This window comes from Rhea americana, unplaced genomic scaffold (genome assembly GCF_003343005.1).
Source record: "Rhea americana isolate MKP2758 unplaced genomic scaffold, rheAme1 scaffold_220, whole genome shotgun sequence".
In the NCBI taxonomy this organism is placed as follows: Eukaryota; Metazoa; Chordata; class Aves; order Rheiformes; family Rheidae; genus Rhea; species Rhea americana.
The window spans coordinates 1,428,458-1,449,207 of NW_028186330.1; the positions used below are offsets into that span (position 1 = coordinate 1,428,458).

Here is a 20,750-nt window from a genome sequence, read left to right on the forward strand (position 1 = left end):
ACAGAATTATACATTTTATCAGTACAAGCCTATAAAACTGCTTTCAGTTTTTCTCAAAATTGTGGGTCAAGGTGACAATAAATGGGCTTCCTTCTATCAGGTCTCTACAGTGCAACAGATTTCACTCAATAATCTCTATTAGATTTCAGGTCTGTATTTGAATTAATGAGAAAGTCTGATTAAGCAGACACATGGTGACAGATTATTGTCCCATTATAATGATTCCTTATTAGAAAGGATTAGTTTGCCATATTAGCAACATGAAAAAGAATCATGTTAGTAATATTCAGCAGCTAATCTAGTCCTTTTTACTAGGTCACTGTTGACAGCTCATCTGCAAAAAATATGGATATGATCTTTGGACTTATTAAAGTGTACCTGTGAATAGAGTCTCAGCTTGCTGACAGCATGGACAAGATAGAGTTTGGTCTCACGCCATACAGAAATACAGCCTTCATCATTATTCTCTCCACTTGTTTCATTACCTGGCACACTGGACAGGGCAGAGCAAACAAACTGCCCCAGTGTCTCTTCTGTGGGAACCTGGCAGGGACACAAAAAAAAAACAGATGAGCATGTCAGAGAGCTACCAAGTATTCTCTCTCCTATCGACTTACTAATCTGGTGAAAAAGGAACATCACAGACTCCTTCAGTGAGAGCAAAGCCCATTTATTGCAACACAGTTCTGGGGTACATATTCCAAAGTATTCTGCATGCACAGTGTGGTAGAAAATACCAGTAGCCCCATTAGGGCATTAATCCATCACAGCGAATAATGAGGTTTGYCTACACAAGGAATTTTCACTCTGTAGCTGTAACAGTGCTGCTATTTTTACATTAATTTCTGCTTTGATTATGAACTAGCTTGACAATGATCCAATACATCTGCACCAGAATTTTGCACTAGAATAATCATACAGAAACAACTTCATGAGTATAAAAACCATTGACGCAAAAATCCTTCAGTACAATGATACAACTCAAACAATGATTACATACAGCAGACTAGCTTTTAATTGAAAAGTTTATAGGTTTTGGAAATACATCTAAAGGYCAGAATTTCTCTCACAGCCTGACCACGGAACTTGATATTGAAAGATTTATTACTCATCGTGATATAAATTTAAAGCATACMAAAAAAAAAAAAGTACATCTTAGCCATCCCTAATGAACACTTTGAGGTGCCTGACATTTTAACTCCTTTCAACTGTGACAGAAAATTTTCTGAAAGTTTTACAAATGTTTTGACACCAAACCAGATGCAAAATTAGGCATAAATTTCAAGTATTTATCCATCAGTGCTCAGGGCAGACATTGCCCAGGCTTCCTCATTCCTTCTCACTTTCTTTGAGGGTCTTCAGTGCTCTAAAATGAGCATACAACATGGAGTTATTAACTCAGTCTATAAACAATTAACAAGTGATTTGCCTGAGATCACAAAGTCAACCACCACAGCTACTAGGCTACAGGCAAATAATAATTCAGTCGATCATGCTGGCCAGAGATCATTTCATTACAAGAGTATTAAAAATTTTTGAAGGTTTTCATAATATACCCATTTGCATGTATCAAAACTATTTCTATAATGACAGCTTCTGAAATATGACTCCAGACTAGACCCGGCAAAGAGCGTGCAAGTTTCTGGTAAATATCAGCATGGTTTATTCAAAACAAAACTATGGACTTCAGTAAAAAATTAGAGATGTTTGAAGTGCTCTGCAGTTCAAACCAAACAATCACAACAGTCCATTTTGGTCGGGGGGGGGGGGAGCACTCTGAAAATAGATTCTCTTTGAAATTTGAGACATTGCTGGCTTATTTAAATAGCACCATTAAGGCAACTCATATCACTCAGGAATATTCATATTAGGATTGCACACGAAGAAGAAATGCTTGATCTAAGAGCCAAGTTCAATTAAAATGCCAAAACATGAAACATAGCTGGACCTTGCCTTCACTTTTTCACATTTTAACATTTTTTAAATGTCATCTGCAAGGTAAAGAAAAWCAGGGAGGAAAACATCTCAGTCTCTCAGCACTTGGCAAGTGCTTGATACCCAAGAAGCTCCCTGTTTTGATAGTGGTGGTTTGGTGCAGGGGGAAAGGAAGGAAGGGAAGTGGGGAAAAAAGGGGGGGAGGAGCGCAGAATAAATGATGCTTTATAACTAATGACAAAAACAAAGCAATTCAGATCTTACTACTGTAGTATATAGGTAATAGCTCAGTAAAATGCCTAAGTATTTAGCTATTTTCAAATGTAAATAATCTCACTGAATTTCATCTACGTAAAAAAATRAAGTGCTTCAAAGTACTACAGCGCTACCAGTTACCAGTTTACAGCCATGGTAGAGGACAAAAAAACCTACTCAAGTTCATTTCACGAGGTTTAATTTAGAGAAATGAATTTCTTCCACTTGAGGACAAGCAGTAACTATATTTGAAGTGTCTGCCAAACAGAATGTCATATCTGAAACATTTGTTAGACAGTGCTGTCAACATCATATACAAGCTGGTTGAATGTCTTTCTTGGATTTATTTTAAAAGAATTCTTCTTCAGTAAAGGTTCTTTTGTGTCCAGAGAAAGGAATTTTTATTTTTATTTTTTTAACTGAGAAACTGTATCATTTCAGGAACTAAATATTTTGAGAGTCAAAGAAAAAGTGATTTAATTAACTGAACAGGGTTACACTATTTTTTGCTGAGTTTTACACAYAGAAGAGATTTCCTGGGCAAAGAGTGCCTAAGACATGAAAAAGTGCTAAATAAATTCAGGTAGCTTCAAATTCAGGATTTAATTTAAAAGCTTAGCAGACCAAAAAACTGAACTCCTCCACAAGATCACATAATGAATTCACAACTTTGCCATATTCAGCCTCTTACTGCAGCAACGTTTACATTTCACTACCTTCTCCAGAAAGGCATACATTCATTAATGTACGCAACTAGGTCTATAGGCATCTTCATATGCAGAACTTCCAGCTGAAGCTAAAAATATTTGTTTTGATGGGAACAAAACCAGCATATTTAACAGACTTGTAGTTGCTTCATAGATTTTCATTCTATCATTTACTTCCTCTGCTCCCCCCCTCAAAAAAAATGATTTGTTCTTTAAATTCATATTTTTTTATATATATATATATATATATATATATCTTATATATATATATATATAAAAATATATATATAAAACAACACAACCTATGTAATTCAAAACAGATGACCTCTTAAGAGGTGTTTATTTTCTGTAAAGACCAAGTAACAAATGCAGGCATTTTAATTCTATTTGTAACTTCTGTAAAGGAACATAGTTAGAGGGGCAATTCAAAATCTACTAACATGAATATTATTAAATAGTGTAGTTTGTTTCCTATTAAGAAAAGTACTGTTGCTTATTTATAGATGGCTTCAAGTGATTATGTTCTCCAGTTAGCTAATCAGGAATCATAGTGCAAATGCTTACTGTACAAAACTTACAAAGCTTTGATTTAATTTTCAAAGCAAGGCTGGCAACATTCACTCAAATTCCTTACATTACAGCTGCTTTTATCTGCCCTTATGAGGTATTTTTATAGGTTTTGTAAGGCAGGAAAAATCCCTTCAGGGTACAAATAAAAACAAGAAGGTGAGAGACACTTTGCAATTTAAATGGCTTACTTCAGGTAGCAGTGATGCATAACTTAGAAGTTTCTCAATACGATGGTCATCTAAACCAAACTTGGATTTAAGGTCCACTCTGACAACACGTGGATCCCATAGCACGTCCCACAGAGAAAGATTATATTGAAAGCCTAGCAGAAAATAAAAAAACAAAAACAAAAACAAAACTTAATCTTTTCTGCTTTTTGTTCATGTTGTTCTTGATTTGTATTTCATGGGATCCAAGCACCATGCTTGCAGCTTAGAGTGTGTGTACCCAAACAGCAGTTACATTACAATAAAATCCATGATTTCAGTGGTAGCATGGTGAGGTGAGCCAGTCTGATGGTATTCAGTTGGATGTCAATATGGTGATGAGAAGCCCCTGCGCAGTGACCCAGACCCAGTAGCATGCCATTCTGAATTGTACCTCTAGTTCAACATGCAGACATGCAAATGTGTGCATGTGGGCTGGAAATTAATTATTTCTGAGAGAGGAAAAAAAAACAGAAGAATACCAACTGCACTGTGTAAAAAAGTTTACATGAATGTGCTACCCTTGTACTTCGTGCTTCAGACCACAAAAATATTCTTGGGGAGGGTATGTCACATCTTCACTGCAGTCAGAGGTACACAGTGAAGCAAGTCATTTTGAGTTACTTTTATTCTAGTTAGCTTGTGAAGCTCTATCCGTGACAACAGAGGGCTAATGATCTAGTACATACCCAGCTCCCTCACAGGTTTTTCTAACCTACAAAAGAAACCCGTATCACTGCAGAATACCACTGTGATAAGAACCAGACAGGTAACRCACTCAGGTCTGCCTACTTCACTGTCATTGTACCTATTAATTGAACTTCCTAAAATAAAAACTTTGTGTGTTCTCTATTTTTAAGCCTAAATCGTCAAATATCTGAACATTCGGTTATACAATTGTATCACACATTACAGCTATTTTGGCCTTTAAGTCTGTAACATACAAGCTGGCACAAATGGAACTTTACAAAAACAAAATATACCTGAACAGGCCTTAACTTTCCCATCTTTCTAATCTTTATCTGGAGTTTCTATGGTACCTTTTCTTTTGCACAGCCAGTATTTCCTCATACTGAGAAAACTCAAAATATCCTCCTCATTTTGAGTTTACTTCTCAAAGAACCAGCTAGAGCTAGTTCAACACAGATCAGTCTGCACATTTGCCAGAGTAATTCAAAATGCCAGCATATTCAAAATGCCAGMCAGCCATATAGGAACTCTACTATATTGCTTGTCATTCATTTGTTTTGATTAGCCAATTGAAATTTAAGGCACTTGAAAGAAACAGCAATGATTCGAGCCCAGACCCAGGAATTAGAGCTCACCTCCTGTGCAAGGGCAGTATCACCTTTACACTATTTCAATCTGATTTTTGATGGCTGAAGTGGGACTTAGACTATGTACAACTCTTGGGCTGACTTTTGAAGAAGAACAGACAGTTGCACCTAGATTCTAACTGTTTCTCTACAGTTTGCAAACAAAAATTTGTTCCTGACCTTATCTTGAGGAGCCATCTTGGGCCCAGCCTATATTCTCCAGTTAAAATCATCTCCCATACCTAAGCAGCAGCTGGGGGTAAATGTAGCCCCTAAAGCTGAGGCTAGAATTTGTGGCAACAGAAGAACGAAGGTCAAAGCATGACAGCCACAACACACCACCATGCACGTCAAAACAAGAGATTAGTCTTTCAAATGGAAAGGCTAGCCTAACTCACTGCAAAGGAAACTCTCCAAAATTCACCACTGAAAGATCATTTTAAGTATGATATATTAAACCATTACAATGCTGCTTTATTAAACCATTGCCATAGTCTGATGAAATTTAGTTATCCAGATATAAAACAAATCAATAAACAGGTAAGCACTACAGCAATATATTTCAATTCTTAGACCTTTTAGACTATGAATTTAACAGAAGTTCAGTTACACTATCCCATATTCCTATCATGCTTACAAAGTCTTTAGAAGATTAGAAGCAAATTCCTTACCTTCCAAGCTCCTGTCCTGCACAAAGTGCACTGAGGCAGCAGTTAAATTCAGTACTATTTTCACCACTTCATAGAAACTCTGGCCCAAAGGCATCACAGCTAAATCTTCCAAGGAAGCAAAGGTACTGAAAGTGTAGAGAGGGAAAAAACAGAACRAAACAAAAAAAGCAAAAAAAAACACCTCTGTGTACACTCAGAGCTGAAAGAGATTTGAGAAAGATGAAGCACAAGTGACTAAATATTAAAATACATAYCTAGTGTTGAAAGATTAGTTTTGTCAAATTAGGTTTTTCATGGAAAAATGCAAGTCAAGATTTAACATTTGTATTTTCATCCAATTTTTATTAAAAAAAAAACAAACCAACATTCACAAAAAAGGAAAAAAACGAATTAAAAATAAGCATGAGAGCAAGAATATCAGCATTCTACCAGTTACACCTGCAGCAAGACAAGATGGATATAGAGAGGCTTATTTTACCCTCCACTCAATCTGTAGAGAAAGTAAGAACCTTTAGAGCAACAGCTCACTTACTCTCACAAAAAAAGCGTATTATAGAAAACATTGATAAAAATGTCTGATTTTTTTGCAGGTCTCAGTTTCACTCACCTTAGCTATGGAGCAAACTTCCTTGTTAATGCAGCCATAGTGTATTTAAAAGTTTACTGCAAATTTTTCAGTTATTTCCTATAGGGCATTCCTTCGCTGTTATACAAATAAAACTCCAATTTGGTTAGTCAGAATTGACAACTGCATTAACACTGATTTCCAACAGTTGTGGGGAGGAGGGGAAACTTGAAGCCGCTTACCCAAACAGGTGTGGAAAGGGTAYCCCATAAAGAGGGGAAGGGGGGACATTAAAAAGCACAAACCCAAAGGAAGGGGAACATTTTTTGTAAAATTCTTAGGGTTGGTTTGCTTTTTGTAGCACGCTCGCGCATCTCCCGCTGCCGGGGCCACGCTGCGCTTCCCTGGAGCTGCTGCTACTCTTCCCAGTCGGGAACAGCAATGGCAGCAGCAGCTGCTGAAAAAGGCCAGGCACGTTCATCCCCTTCTCACTCGGTCCTTGCTACATATGACTCAGGAGAGAAATGATTGCTAAGATTATATTAACAGATTTGTGGCTTGATCAAGCAGAACGGTCAGTGGTTACTGTTGTCGTTGTTTGTTGCTGMTGATGAACAAGGGGGGAGGAAAAAAGAAAGAAAAACAACAAACAAAACCCACTGCCACTACAGTRAAGCTCCTGCCTTGCCTCAGGAGAGCCCTAGGCCTCTGTGGGAGTCCTCAAAGCTTTCAGAAGCATTTTGATTATTTTGAGGGTTAAGCACTGCAGGCACAGCTAATACAGCTTTGCATGTTAACAGTCCAGTTAACAGGCTGGAATAAGGTTACAAGCTACTTGGGCCTGAAGGAAATAATCAAGGCCTTGCACAGCTGCAATTCACAATGTAAAGGAGTCTTACTTGATTTCAAAAAAAAAAAAAAAAAAAAAAAAAAAAAGATACATCCTTCACATCATTTTTACATATTACAAAAAAGACAGTGAGATGCTAAGGAGCAACAGAATCAGCACAGACATTTCCTACTCCTTTCCCAGTCTCCAGGACCTTGCTGCCCCATGAGATTTACACGCGGTAAACTGGTGAAGTTCATGGCCAATCCTAACAAAAGCAGCAAGCTTAGCTGGCCTCCTCTAGCCTTACCTGTTACTTACTACAGCTTCTATTACCTATCAATTCTGGCAAATATATTTCTGACTTTTCTCAAAAGTCCCTGTAGTTATTTTTCCTCATTTTGTGTTTTTTTGTGCGTCTTCCTTGAAATCCAGCTGTCCTTTATCTGAGTCAGACGACTCAGAATATAACCCCCATGGGTTCTTTTCTTACTACTTATTCTCTTTCTAGATAATAGCCAAAGCTATTTTGATAGCAAGAGGCTTGAGAAATAAACCAACACCACTTTCTTCATATCAAACAAGTGCTAAACACATTAAACTATGCAAAATCCAAATCATTATTTTCTTAAATAAATGCATAACTATTCGATCTTTTGAGGAATCCCAAAGCACATGCCAAAGTTTAGGGCTGTTTTATATGGTGGGGTCACTTGAGTCTTTGCTAAAATGAAGTGTTTCTCTGAGACTCCTGGGTAACYTCTACTAAGCTGGAGAGAGATGAAAGATAGTTACAGAGGAATCAGAATGGTGAGAACTCCTATTGTATCGCTATGAAAGCAGAATCCAGTTAAGAGAAGAAAGTTTCACCATCCCTACACTGAGAAGAGGGCTCCTTTTATTAAGTAGGCTGTGAGGATAACATGAACAGAGCACCTTAAACTAAGCATGTACTAGTACTTACTTTTTAATAGCTTTGAGAAACTGTGCTCTTGCACCTAACCCATCTTCTGTGTAGAAGCTGCTCAATTTAAGCTGAGGGAGTAAATGCAGAAGGTCCCAAAAATGTGGTTGCTTGTACAGATTTTCTATTTGAGAAATCATTGCCTCTGCTTCGTTCAAATTCACCTTTATGGGAGGAAAAAATTAAAATGTGAACACTTCCTTTAAAGGGAGAAAAAAAAAAAAAAAAAAAAAAAAAAAAGACTAGCAGTTGCCTATTACCACAGTTCTCCTGAACTTTTTGCCATTTAAGATACTTTCTCAGGTGTGAACAATTTATCTCACTTTGGTAATTCACCTTATCAATTTAGTGATACTTCGAACTTACAGCAGCTTGGTTTCAGATATATCTCTGCTCTGATGGATAACAGAGATCGGAGAAAAGCTAAACTATCTCTTTCCGATCAGAAGCGTAACAAGACATGCCGTACTCTCCCAAAGAGAGGGGCTGTCTTTAAGATCCAACACAGAAAGACCTCTTAAGCCCCACAATTAATTTTTAAGTATAGGTAATAAAGACTAGGATTCTGAAAGGGACACTCCATCTTCCYTACAGTTCTTCCTTGGGAAAAGAAAAAAAAATAATTAAACCCAAAGAAAAATTGATAAAAAAAGGAACTGATTGAGGTAAAAAGATATATTTTATGGGACTATGCCATCAGATATTTATACAAAATACAGGATTTAGCAAAACTTTTTTATGCAATCCTTGTTTCTCTAACTGAATGTTTCACTAGGGCTCTTCTGAATAATATTCAGCAAAATGAGTATGGCTTATACAATACAAGAGGCTTGTGTATACAAGCTCTGTAACCAATACTGATAGGCTATTTTCAACATCTTTTAAAATGTTGATGAACACAAATGATTCTATTTTGTATTCYATTCCACAAAGGACGTTTCATATTGCTACAGCTCTTTTCAATCAAATATCACATAAGCAATTTAAAATTTGACGCTATTAAAATGCCATCTAATTCCAAATTATAAATCAGAAATCTGAGTTTCATGAAGTATCAGTTGCAATCACTAAGTAGAAAACTCGTTTTTAAATACTTTTAAAGTGAAGTCAATGATCTGTGAAAGGTACAGACATGACAGCAATGGAGATCAGTTAATGTGCCCGTTCAGTTGCCTTCTTTCTGTAGACTGCCAACAAATTCTGAAAGACTGATGCATCAGGGACTTCACAAAGAGCAAACTCTTTTCACATATACTGCCAARGAGATTCTGGAAAGAATCATGCAGCATTTTGTGAACCTGTCTTCCTTCACCCCCAATCAAGTTTGCCTGTCATATTTAATGAATCACAAAACTAAGCTCAGAGTAATCTCCTCCAAACATCATCCCCACCTTTTCAATCTGTTTTCCCTTTCTATTTTATTTTTAATAATAAGTACACATTAAGATAAAAAAGCCTTGTAAGACTAACAATTTCACAGAGTTACTCAAGGTCTGGCAGATACACTTTTATAATTCTCCTAATAAATAAATAGCCTTCAACCAGGAATGTTTTTTAGCTACTAACAGCCTAGACTAGTTTAAATCTAGCAACCAGTACATTAAAAAAAAGAAAAAAAAAAAAGATTTTCAAGATATTTTTTTCCTTTAAAAACAAATCTTTTTTTGTTAAAACTTGACAGAATATGAATTTCTAACCATTATAATAAAGCTGCCTCAAAATCCAGAATTGCAATTTAGAAATAAACTGCAAAAACACTTACAGTTAGAAGAGTGGTGCTGTTATGGAGCCCTGTAAAATAAATATTTTTCCTTTACAGAGAAGCATTATTAACTTCAAAAGAATCCATTTTATAAGCAACAGCAAGTAGTACATAAAGAGCACTTCAACTGTAACACCTCTAGGAAGCTAGTGATCCACTGATTTTCTGTGTTTTCCAGTGGTTTTTGCTATTATCACAAACTACTTTATAGAAATTGTTTATCACTCARAGAAAATCATCACATCAACTGCCAGATGAATGTACTAGCCCTAGAAAGCTAAGCATGAAACTGCCAGATTTTCCAAAATCTTTCTGCTTAAATCATCAGCCAGAAAGACAAAGTAAGAGAGGATCCTGAGGGCCTGCCTATCTGCTACAAGGCGGCTCAGGACACATGGGAACAGCGTGGAAACATCAGACCCTCAGTATTTCCAGTTTCACTCTTCTAGTGCAGGACCAATTTGTTTGCCCAGGGTCACCGAGCATTATTAGCTGGTTTGGATTTCTGCTATTCCTATATCCTCTAATACAGCATAGACTTCAACAAGGGAGAAAACCAGGTCATTCCCCAGATCAACAGACCTATCTTCCTAAATCTTGATGGTTACTTCTGACCATGTTAGACTGAGCAATTRTGCAGAAAACAAGGAAACAATTTTAGAAAGCTAACTGTCGTTAGGAATTTTATGATGGCCACAGTAATACTAAAAATAACAATGTTTTTTTCTTAGATTAGCTAAAATTGTGGAAGCGGTGAGGTGAAACATTAATTAAGATAAAATCATACCTTTGTTCAGTGTTTTTTATTATCTGGTTGGCAAAGCAATTCATTATTAGAAAGATCATAGTTTACCTGAAAGCTTTGAGTCTTCTTCCCATAGTTCTTCTAAAGCCATGGCTTTCTCTGTGGTCTCAATAAATCCCTTTGCAAGATCTTGTATCTCTTTCATGAAAGTTAGATCAGGTCCTATAAAGCTTTCTGGACCACCTTGGAAACCAGAAGTACTTTTCACAGAAAGATAAACAGGAAAAAAAATTACAACTTGGAAGCAAATAGCTGAAAGATGCGTATATCACCTCACAACAGTATTCTGAGCGTTCCCCCCACCACGTAACTGTTATGTATTTATCCAACTCTTATTTTGCTCAAGTCATTAGCATGTGAATTGCACTACTGAATCTCAAAATCATAGGAAGGAGACAGGTGAGCACTGGAGCAGCTCWCCTATGCTAATAACCCTATTCCAGCAGCAGCCAAAGATGGACACGTCCAAAGAAGTCTTTGACATGTATGAATGCTCTTAAGCCCTTCACTGGTCTGTTGCGAGTCAGAGGATGGATCTTTCATGGCCTGTACCCAATGAAGTTCCAGATTTCTTATTGCATCTAAGGCAATATAACAAAACTGTTATCCAGAACATGAGATATCTGTAATTCTGGTCTTTCTGGGCACTGAAGAAAGTTGGTGCTTCCTCTTCAGTTAGTTTACTAAGCAGCAAAGAACTACAATACTGTCATCTTAACAAAAAAAGCAGCAACACTAGCCCTAATTGTATGCTGATTCCAAATGACAGACCCCTTAAGTTACAGTTCTATTTGAAACATAAGGAGAATGACATATGTGATTAAATACTTTTGCTTTATGCTGACTCCCGCACTGAATACTAACATAGTGTAAGTAAATATTTGACTCTTGTCCTGGGTTTATAGAAACTTTTCATGTTCCTTTGGAAACTATATATATGTGTGTGTGTGTGTGTGTGTGTGTGTATGTATGTTCTCAGATCTAAGTCTCTATTGTTTTTTTAAAAAAACGTATAGTTTGTATATGGCATATGACAGTTCAAATACTTTCAACCACTTATTATAAAGGTAGTGCTATATTATCACTACCAACTTTCCTCTGATCTTAACTCAAAGATTCAAATAAATTCATGGCATATGCTGTCTGTAATACTACCATCTGGTGGCTACTTAGTAACAACAATTTTCTTATTCAGTGCTTATTTCAAGGTGAAATTAGAAGTCAAGACTCTCTCACGCTTCTCTACAAATCAGAATTACTTAGGCTATCCCAAAGCACAGTAAACAATGGAATAGCGATCYTTAACATGTTACTAGGCAGCTGAATTACATTTTAACTTACAGAAAATTCAGGTGATCTTATGATGAAAACCTGTGCAGCAAAAACACTGCTTTTTTCATAAGTTGCACAATTAGCTGTTGTATCATCCCCATCTAAAAATAAAGAGTTCCATTCCTTTCTTGTAAAACCTATATGTAAACGTTGCTTTTGGTACAGTTTAATGAATCTGATGAGGCTGAGATTCACAAACTGTACCTGAGTGAAATAATAATAATAACACATATAAAAAGTGCCCCCCCCACACAACAGCCACTATCCTCCAACCTCACTCCCTAATTAAGTTGATTCARTTTATCCCACTTGATTTCTTCCAGCTAATTCCTACCAACATTACCATGACCATAATTAACGAAACCTTAAAACGGTAAGTCTCATGAGCAGCACCTCAAAAGCAATGCAGTTCAGTGAAATGAACTGAGCTTCTTCAGTTATCCTCAATGCTCTAAGGTCCAAAGTTTCAAAGTACAAATTTTTTTTAACATAAAAATCATACAAACTCAGCAGCAGAGAGTGCTCGTATGAAGTCACACAAACCTTAAGGCCACTTCAGTGAACAGTGACAGTAAAACACATACCATAAGCAGAGAACAAGGCAGAGTCCTAGAAGTTGTACACAAGAGTGGGAGAAGGAGAGAATTCAGTGTTGAGACTAGGCACAACAGATGAAACAAAACACAGATGATTTCAAGAAAACGTCCATTACTGTAAGAGGACTGTTCTTGGTACTGTCATAAATAGGAAATTACTAAGTCCTCAGAGAACTTTTGGGCCGAGACAAACAGTTTGAGACCATGTACCAATTACTTGGCCGTTGTGGCTTTAAAAAAAAAAAAAAACTTGAAAATAATTTGATTCTGTAACAGGCTAAAATTAAGAGTAAAGAACATTTTAAGAACTTGAATAACTTTTTATTTGATCTATATTTCTTTATTGAGACCATATTACTGAAATATTTTCCTCCTAACAATGACTTAAACTAGACAACAGTCAAAGACGTCTTAAGTGATGTACAGTTTTACTTTTTAACTGGATCAGATAGGCCTAATGCTCTCAAAAAAAAAAACAGCCACAAAATTATAGACAGAGTGCTTCTTTCTCTCTAGTTTGTATATAGAGTTTGTATGCCTCTCTAATTCTCATTAATATACCCCTAGAGTTGTCCTCAAATTTCAAGTAAGAGATAAGGAGAAAACTTAAGATTAAAACATCCAGCAAGTTCTTGACTGTTTCAGTGCAGCTCGTTTGGATCCCAGCTCGGCTGACAGCCAGCAAGACTCGTAGAAAACTCTCACTATCCTCACACTTCAGTGAATTAAGGGCAGAACAATTCCCCCACGACATTTTTTTCTTTTAAATAGAGTTCTAAAAGGTAAACTTGTGTTGTTCAGAGGGAGGCTTTTAGAGTGATTAATAGCTGCACTTTAGCTACCACTTTTAAAATACCACATAAATTCCCGTACTGCTAGCACACCTACACCCTGAAATTTGAGCGCTATAGACATTGGCATTTGAAAGAGCAGAACAGGAACACTAACTGCACCCAGAACTTCCTAGCACTGTGCTTTTCAAGCACGGACAAGTGGCCAGCGCTCGACCCAAGCTAACAGCAGCCAGAGCAGTGAGAGCACAAGTCTAGTCAAGAACGCAACCAGAAAAAAGCGCTCTAGTTCAGTTTTCACAGGATTTTCCACAAAAGACTTTTGTCCAAAACTTGTCGAACTTTAAACTTGCAGCTCAGCTCACAACATACCGTCAGTTAACAGAGTCACCAGTATTTTGAGAAGCACAGCGTGAAGGCAGCACCACAAACAGCCTGTGCTGTTTTCCCTCCAAACTAGAGGCAAGTCTTGCGTTCCCAGGTTAAAAATCTCCCCGTTTCGGAGGCATTGCAAACAATCACGTTCTTAGGGCAAAAAGGACACGCGCACAGGAGGGTTGTGGGCGCTACGCAGCCTCCAGCTTCACACAGATGCCAGGGAGKGGGTGCAGCTAATAACTGCCTCCCCTCCTGCCCCCACCATGCTTGCGCTGATCAAGAGTAGGGCAGCAGAAAACCTTGGCATCTCATTTTATGCACTGCAGCCACCGTTTTAAATATGTAGCAGAAGCACATCCGATTTACAATAGCCTGAATCATGTGAATATTAATCACTTGCATTACTCGGTTCTCTAGCGAGTAATCCGGGCTTGGAAACTATCTAGCCTCATGCTGGATCAGGAGGGTCGCGCAGGGGCAGGAGCAGAGTCAGTAGCATTTCATGGGTAACAGATAAAGAGTCTGTTTAGCACCAGCTTTTCAAATGAGAGGATAACTTAGATCTACCCCRTGCCCAGGGGAGAGAACATGCTGTCTGCTATTCATTGCTTACTTTCAAAATGCTCTCTCGCTACCTGTAAAGCTTCCTCTGAACACGGAAAATGAGCAAAGGCTTCAACTCCTGCTGCCTGATGCTCTGYGTGTGCCCGTGGCAGCAGCCTGCTAGCTCATCCAGTCCCCTCTGCCTCCAAGTTAGGGGGCTGTAAAGGGTCCCACAGGGGGTGGAGGAGGGATACGCACAACTAGGGGAAACACASAGATCAGGAACAGTAAAGAAAATACCTGGTAGCTCTTGGAGTGCAGCAGCTTCGAAGAGCTTTAGTGAGAAGTGCAGGAAAGCAAGTTGATAGTGCAACCTTAGTGGGAGCTGGGTAGTAGTAGAGGGATGCAGGTATTCAGGGCATGAAAGGGTGAAAAAMCCCAAAACTCCAAAAACAATCAATCAAAAAAAAGAAACAAGTAAAAGGCCTAACTGTTACAGAAAAGCAGGCAAGTKGTCTAATAAACTTGCAGAACCACTGTACTTCCAAATATAAGCCTCCCAGTAGGAGAAGAAAAGCGTCTTGGGATCTACTGTTCCTGAGTTGTTAGATAAAGGGGATTTTCACATGAGGAACAGTGTCAGCCAGCTCCCTCTCATGCCCCCTTCTGCTGCAGTCCTTCTGGTGACTYTAGGGACTGAGCAGAACCTCATTTAAAAGAGTAAATGGTAACTGTGATATTATTTRTCATGCTCAGTTTTATAAGACAGTTGAAAATATTACAGACATTCTATTTACTGRATGTTTATGCTAAGTTTTAAAGGTTTTTATTTAACAGGGGACTATATATATTTCCTAGTGAGAATGACAAGAGATATTTCTAATTTCATGATTCAGCATAAGCTAGATAAAGTTGCACAGAAAGATATCATTGTCTTGCCAGAAAAGACTTGAAACTAGACTTCAAAACCAGCTGTAGGAACAGTCAAAACAGGCAGTTTTCAGACAGTTTGCCAGTCAAAATAAGTGCTGTACAACAGTGCTCTTCTCCCAAAGAGCCTGCTTTCAGGTGCAGAAGGACACTAACATACTTGTTTAAAGGAAGTCAACAGCAGCAGTCACTAGAATCAATAAAGAGAGAAACCAAGGGATGACAAAAACAAAGATCCCAGTAATTTGTAAGAGAGGRCATACATGATTAGAACTAATGTTTTAAAGGAAGGTATCTGTATCATTTCAACATCTGTAGTAACTCTTCCCTTTATTGTGCCTTTCCAGAAATAGTTGTATGAAGACAGAAATCTATTTTAACTATTGAAAAAACATCCATACTAGTTTTTGACCATGACAAAGCACCACAAAAAAACAAGAAGTCTCTATCACTTAAGCATATAAAAGCTATTGGCATTTCCTAAAGCCATGGCTCAAACACAAATTCTGATCAAAATTAGCCAGTTACTCAAAATGAGAATAAAAATTTTTCAGAGCTTGTCTGAGATCTGAGCTAAAACRTGCGATGCCATTTAGACTGGGGATTTTCCATAAGCCTCTCGGCTAACTCTTGTCTCAACCTGGCCCCTGCTGCTACATTAAAAATTTCTAAAATAGCAAAGACCCAGCTATGCTGGCTCCCATTTGGTCTGATCTCAGAACAGCTCAGAGGCATGACGTTCCCATCAGCACCAATACACATACTGGATGACAGCGTACCACGTGGTCTGCTGCAGAAAGGTAGGACCTTTCCCACCATGCTGCACATTGTATTATAACCTTTCCAAACTACAGAGAAGGAAGAAAGAAACAGACAACAATGACCCAGGTTTTCTTCTAGCTGTTGTCAACAGAGAGCAAAAGCGAGGTGGCACAAGGAAACCATAGCCTCAGCACATGACACTGTACAGGAGTGGCCCAGCCTACCACATCAAGACAGAACCAAGAGCTTTTGTAGAGGCTGAAGAGAGGAGCAGGGAACAAAGCCTCATGCTATTTGGACATGGAKCCTTTCCAAAGGATCAGAGGAAGTGATAGATTTTACTGCAAATCAGAATTAAACTGATGCCAACTTTGGAAGTAGAGAGCCACCTGTGAGGACTCAGTGGCCTGAGGAAAAGAGTGCAGAAAGGATTTCAGTCTTCTGTTTTCAGACCTGGTTAATCTGAGCTTTCTCTGCTTAGAAAGAGATGTTTCTAATTTTTATTCTAACTAAATCTGAGTGTTTTGAGCTTAAAAGCACTTTGAGTACTCCAGGGAGTTCCCAATAGGAAAAGGGCAAAAAAGATCCATTTCACCAACCCAGTTAATTCAGCTCCCTCCCCCCTCCCCGCCCCACGCACCTATGACAGGCAGGAGGTTCATTTAATCCTTCCCCCTTTCTTTCCTTCTCTCCCATCCCCAGAAATAAGCTTACTTTAGAGAAGGATACAGACTACTGCTCTGTAAAAAGTCATGTGGGTCAAACAAAGGGTTACGCTCTGGCAGTGGATATTTAAAAGCATTGTTTCTACCACTTGCTCCCATTGATGCTCTTCCTGAGGTTCTTGCTGCACTTAACACTTCAGTACCTCAATGCAGCGACACTTGTATACAATTTGTGTTAATTTGAAAAGATCATGGCATTTCTTTTTGAAAAATGTGCTGTCTACAATGGTAGTTTTCCTAACAGCTTTATGCACAGAAAACTTGCTTCTTGATGTGATGCACAAAACCAATTTCCAAAAAACTGTATTCTGCTATAATTATACAGATTTGGCTATTTGAATGGTTTATTGTTTTTACAGGGAAGGATCTACAGAAGTCATAGAATGACTTTTTCCAAGAAAAGATAACTGTATATTTCAAACTGATAGTATGGTACATACTACATGTAAAAACAAATGGTTAAGTGTCCATGTAAGCTGTGCATAATCCTTGATATAACCTTAATAAAGACAACATTGTTAATTCAAAGCAAGCCCAAAGTGATATAAATAACTGGCTATGTTCCAAAGTATATCCACAAAGGAAAGATAATTGGTATTACAGTTCCTATGCCAACCCTTTTCTCCAGCCAACACAGTAGCATTGCTAGGATTCAGTTATGTTTGGTTGATCTCAAGCTGACAATTTGGATCCCCAAGGCTCTTGGCAGCCAGCATAAGTCAGAACATCCCTTAGGTTGATCTAATTTATACTGATAGACCTGCTGGAACAGACTGACTTCAAGATGAACTTCATGCTACCTTGTCACCCTTTTCCTGACCTAAGCTACTATGTGGCCTGTTTCAAGTTTATAAATACACATATATGCATGCATTTCACTTACAATTGAAAAAGAAAAGAAAAGATACTGAATAATTCCTCTGATTCTTAAGTAGGTCTAAGATTGCCTCCAGGAAATTCTTTCCTGCTTTTCTTTTGAGACTAAATATAATATGAGCGGTCCATTCAAAGCAGTGTAAATAATCATGCAGACTAATCAATATAGTTTATACTTTATAAAAGTAATATACTTAAGTAGCATCTAAAGGAATAGAACTATCCTTTTAGAAACAATTAAAAAAAATTAAAATGGCCAATAGCTATCATAACCTTATAGCCCAGTCATATAGTATTGCCATTGCTAGTAACACAGGCCACAGGCTTTGTACTGAGTTTGCAAGCCCACTGGACAGAGGCTTGTCAGATTTGCTATGTCTGAACTTTTCTTGACCTGCCTGCAATTTTGTTTTTGATATGGTGTAGTTGTAATTCTTTTCTGGTATGGCGTCTTCCCACCACCGCCACTACCAAAATTAAAAGATTTAGTTTGTCCTTAGTTTCGTACACACACAGCACTAACAAGCGATTATTCATCACAGAATGAGATATTTATGACTAACACAGCAAAACAMTGCAGAAGAATACAGGCCAAGTGTGATGAGCAGAAGCCTTAAGAACTGGAGATACAGGAAATAGTATGGAGAAGCATAGGCATATAAGCACAGATAGACAAGAGATGGGGCACAGGACAGCACTGGGAACCCCACAGCTACAAATAACTCAGCAGTGATCAGTTAAAGAAATGCAGAGCAGGAGCTGGACAAAACTACGTTCTCTTTGGTACCTATGAAACAGACACAAGTAAAATGTACCGTATTTAGTATATTCAGATGTAATACGGAATTGCAAACCAATAAAGAAAGAGGAAGGTGTAAAGGCATGTTAGCAAACAAAAATGACCCAAAGCAGATCCTAGAGGGAGCAAGAAAGCATCAACACTATATTCCTCCAGGCAAAGGACTCCAGAAGTTGATGATTTGCCTTAAGATTTAAGGCACCGTCAGATAAAACCACTGACCTTAGGAACCAGAGGAGCAGTGGAAGGCCAAGGATATCACCAGGGAAAAGGGTAGAAATTAAATGTATAATAATAAAGTACAAATTACTGAGGTTTTTTTTAAGTAGTAATCTTTTTCTGTAGTGATTATATTTGGTCTAATAACTGAAGTCTTAACAGTCTAAGCCAAAATTCATTATACTAACAATAAATTATTTGATATATAAGGTGTTTCCTCTCCATAGCATAAAACTATACAAGATAAATAATTAACAGATTCTACACAAACAGCTAGAACACAGAGTAGTCAAAACATAGAAATTATAACCAATTGCTTTAATATTAAAGCTTTATACTTGCTGCATGCTGGCTTTATTGCTATCTATAAAACTATGTTATCTATCAACTTCTATACTAATAAATCATAAAAAGGTGATGCTATCAGGCAATTAACTGACTCAAATCTACAAGATTTTTGTAGGCATTCTCAGTTTTCTGAGAACAGAACATACACGCACACCTTTTTTATTAGCTCACCTTAATTTGCCTGTATTATTATATATCTAAAAGGTTGCTTATGACTGCATCCATCAGCCACAGAGTATGCCATTAATATGCATACCTGTTTTTGCATCTCAGTGTTTTTCAACATTTGGAAGCAGATGAGAGTAAAACACTTCTTAAAGGAAAGACGAAATTAAAAGTTCTTCCTTTTTCTTTATTCTGAGATCCTGTGACAAGGACCTCTTTCCCCCCCCCCACCCCCTTCATTTGGTTACAGAGATTCTGCTGCTTCTGTTTGGTTCTTTGTGTGTCTTACTCAAGAGCTATCCTTGTTTTTGCTTTTCTGTGTTGATGACTACCACCATGTACACTCTCAAATTACTCAAAGCATAAATCCATATATGATATACTTTGTCAGTCTATCTCACATAATAACAGAAGTACCAGTGAAAGCTGAAGTATGAAGCATGCTCTCATGTGGCAGCAGTGAAAGGCAAATATATTACAGGGGCCCTCCCACCAATTTTCCCCTCCACAGAAATTTTTAATAAAGTACCTTCTTTAAAAAAGCAACTTCAAGATTTCGTTGTGTCTGTTAACAGCATGAAACACAAGGCAAAGATTAGAAAGAGGCATGATTATGACTGGCACATTCATAAGGACACTGAGGGAAACTTAGTTTGCAGTAATAAAGCTCCTATACTTCCTAGACAATAACAAGACAACTACTTTACTGTAGGAAAAGGTGCACAGAGGATTTCTGAGCYGCATCGAGTTTATACATCTTACCGTAAATGGCTGGTTTTGTGTGTTGTGTAACTGGTATTCCTGCATCTTGAACCAACATTACAAAAAAGAGTCCGCACAAAAGGATAAAGGCCCCGACTTGGCAAATCCCGAGCTTCCAAGTAACCTAAAAACAAGCAGCAGCAGAATTGAAACCAGTGGCATCAATAGTATTTCATTTAGGAATAACTAATTCACCACAGACAATGGAGAACTACTGTGTCAGACTATGACAACAGTGGTACATTAGAGAGCAGTCTTTGGAAAACCAATTTTCACAGTAGTGACACCGTTGCAACATCATCATGTGCTTGCTAGCCTGTCCATCCAACACATTTAATGACTTAGCTTGGAACTTGGAAATCTTCACAGAAATGGTATTTCTCCTCTTTTCTCTCAGGCTTTCATGAGATGAAGGAACTGATATTGAGTGATGTTTCAGTTTGCATCCATCAAGATTAGATAAACAGCAATTTTTCTATGTTTTCTGAGAACTTAAACCTCAAAACATGAAACAACTTTTTGCTTACCTTGTAATATAATTACTAGCCACAGGACTTCCGTTTAAGTTAATCTCTTGGTTTTAAGCAGCTAAAACTGGCATAGTTCAAAGACCATTCCCAAATTAACCCTTTTATAACTATTACATCAAAATTATGAGGGGGAGATAAGAAAGATACTAAGGCAAGTTTAAATAAACATAATATAGTTCAAAAAACTAATATTTGGACTAATATTCTTACTGAATACTCATAATTGAAAGATGCATAAATAGGAAAATTACTACATATATAACACTTAAAAATTCTAATTTTAAATTCATATCAATATTTTGGAAGCATGCACCATTAGAATTTGCACCATTAGTGAAACTTTCATTTCTTAGATGTATAAAATCATTAATTTTGAGTTGTGAAGGACACTGCCAATTGCAGATCATTT

The 20,750-nt window shown here is 37.5% G+C and overlaps 1 protein-coding gene across 1 annotated transcript in view; it reads right to left on the bottom strand.

The window, feature by feature from the left end:
- The window catches only part of ABCA13 (ATP binding cassette subfamily A member 13), a 202,159-nt gene that overhangs the window by 173,347 nt on the left and 8,062 nt on the right, over nt 1-20,750 (bottom strand). Inside the window, exons 3-9 of the mRNA XM_085305455.1 lie at nt 19,812-19,935; nt 10,634-10,785; nt 9,781-9,809; nt 8,019-8,182; nt 5,661-5,785; nt 3,656-3,789; nt 379-543 (exon numbers count right to left, since the gene is read on the bottom strand). Coding sequence (XP_085161581.1) covers nt 379-543; nt 3,656-3,789; nt 5,661-5,785; nt 8,019-8,182; nt 9,781-9,809; nt 10,634-10,785; nt 19,812-19,935 — 893 coding nt within the window. The remainder of the gene's footprint in view (nt 1-378; nt 544-3,655; nt 3,790-5,660; nt 5,786-8,018; nt 8,183-9,780; nt 9,810-10,633; nt 10,786-19,811; nt 19,936-20,750) is intronic.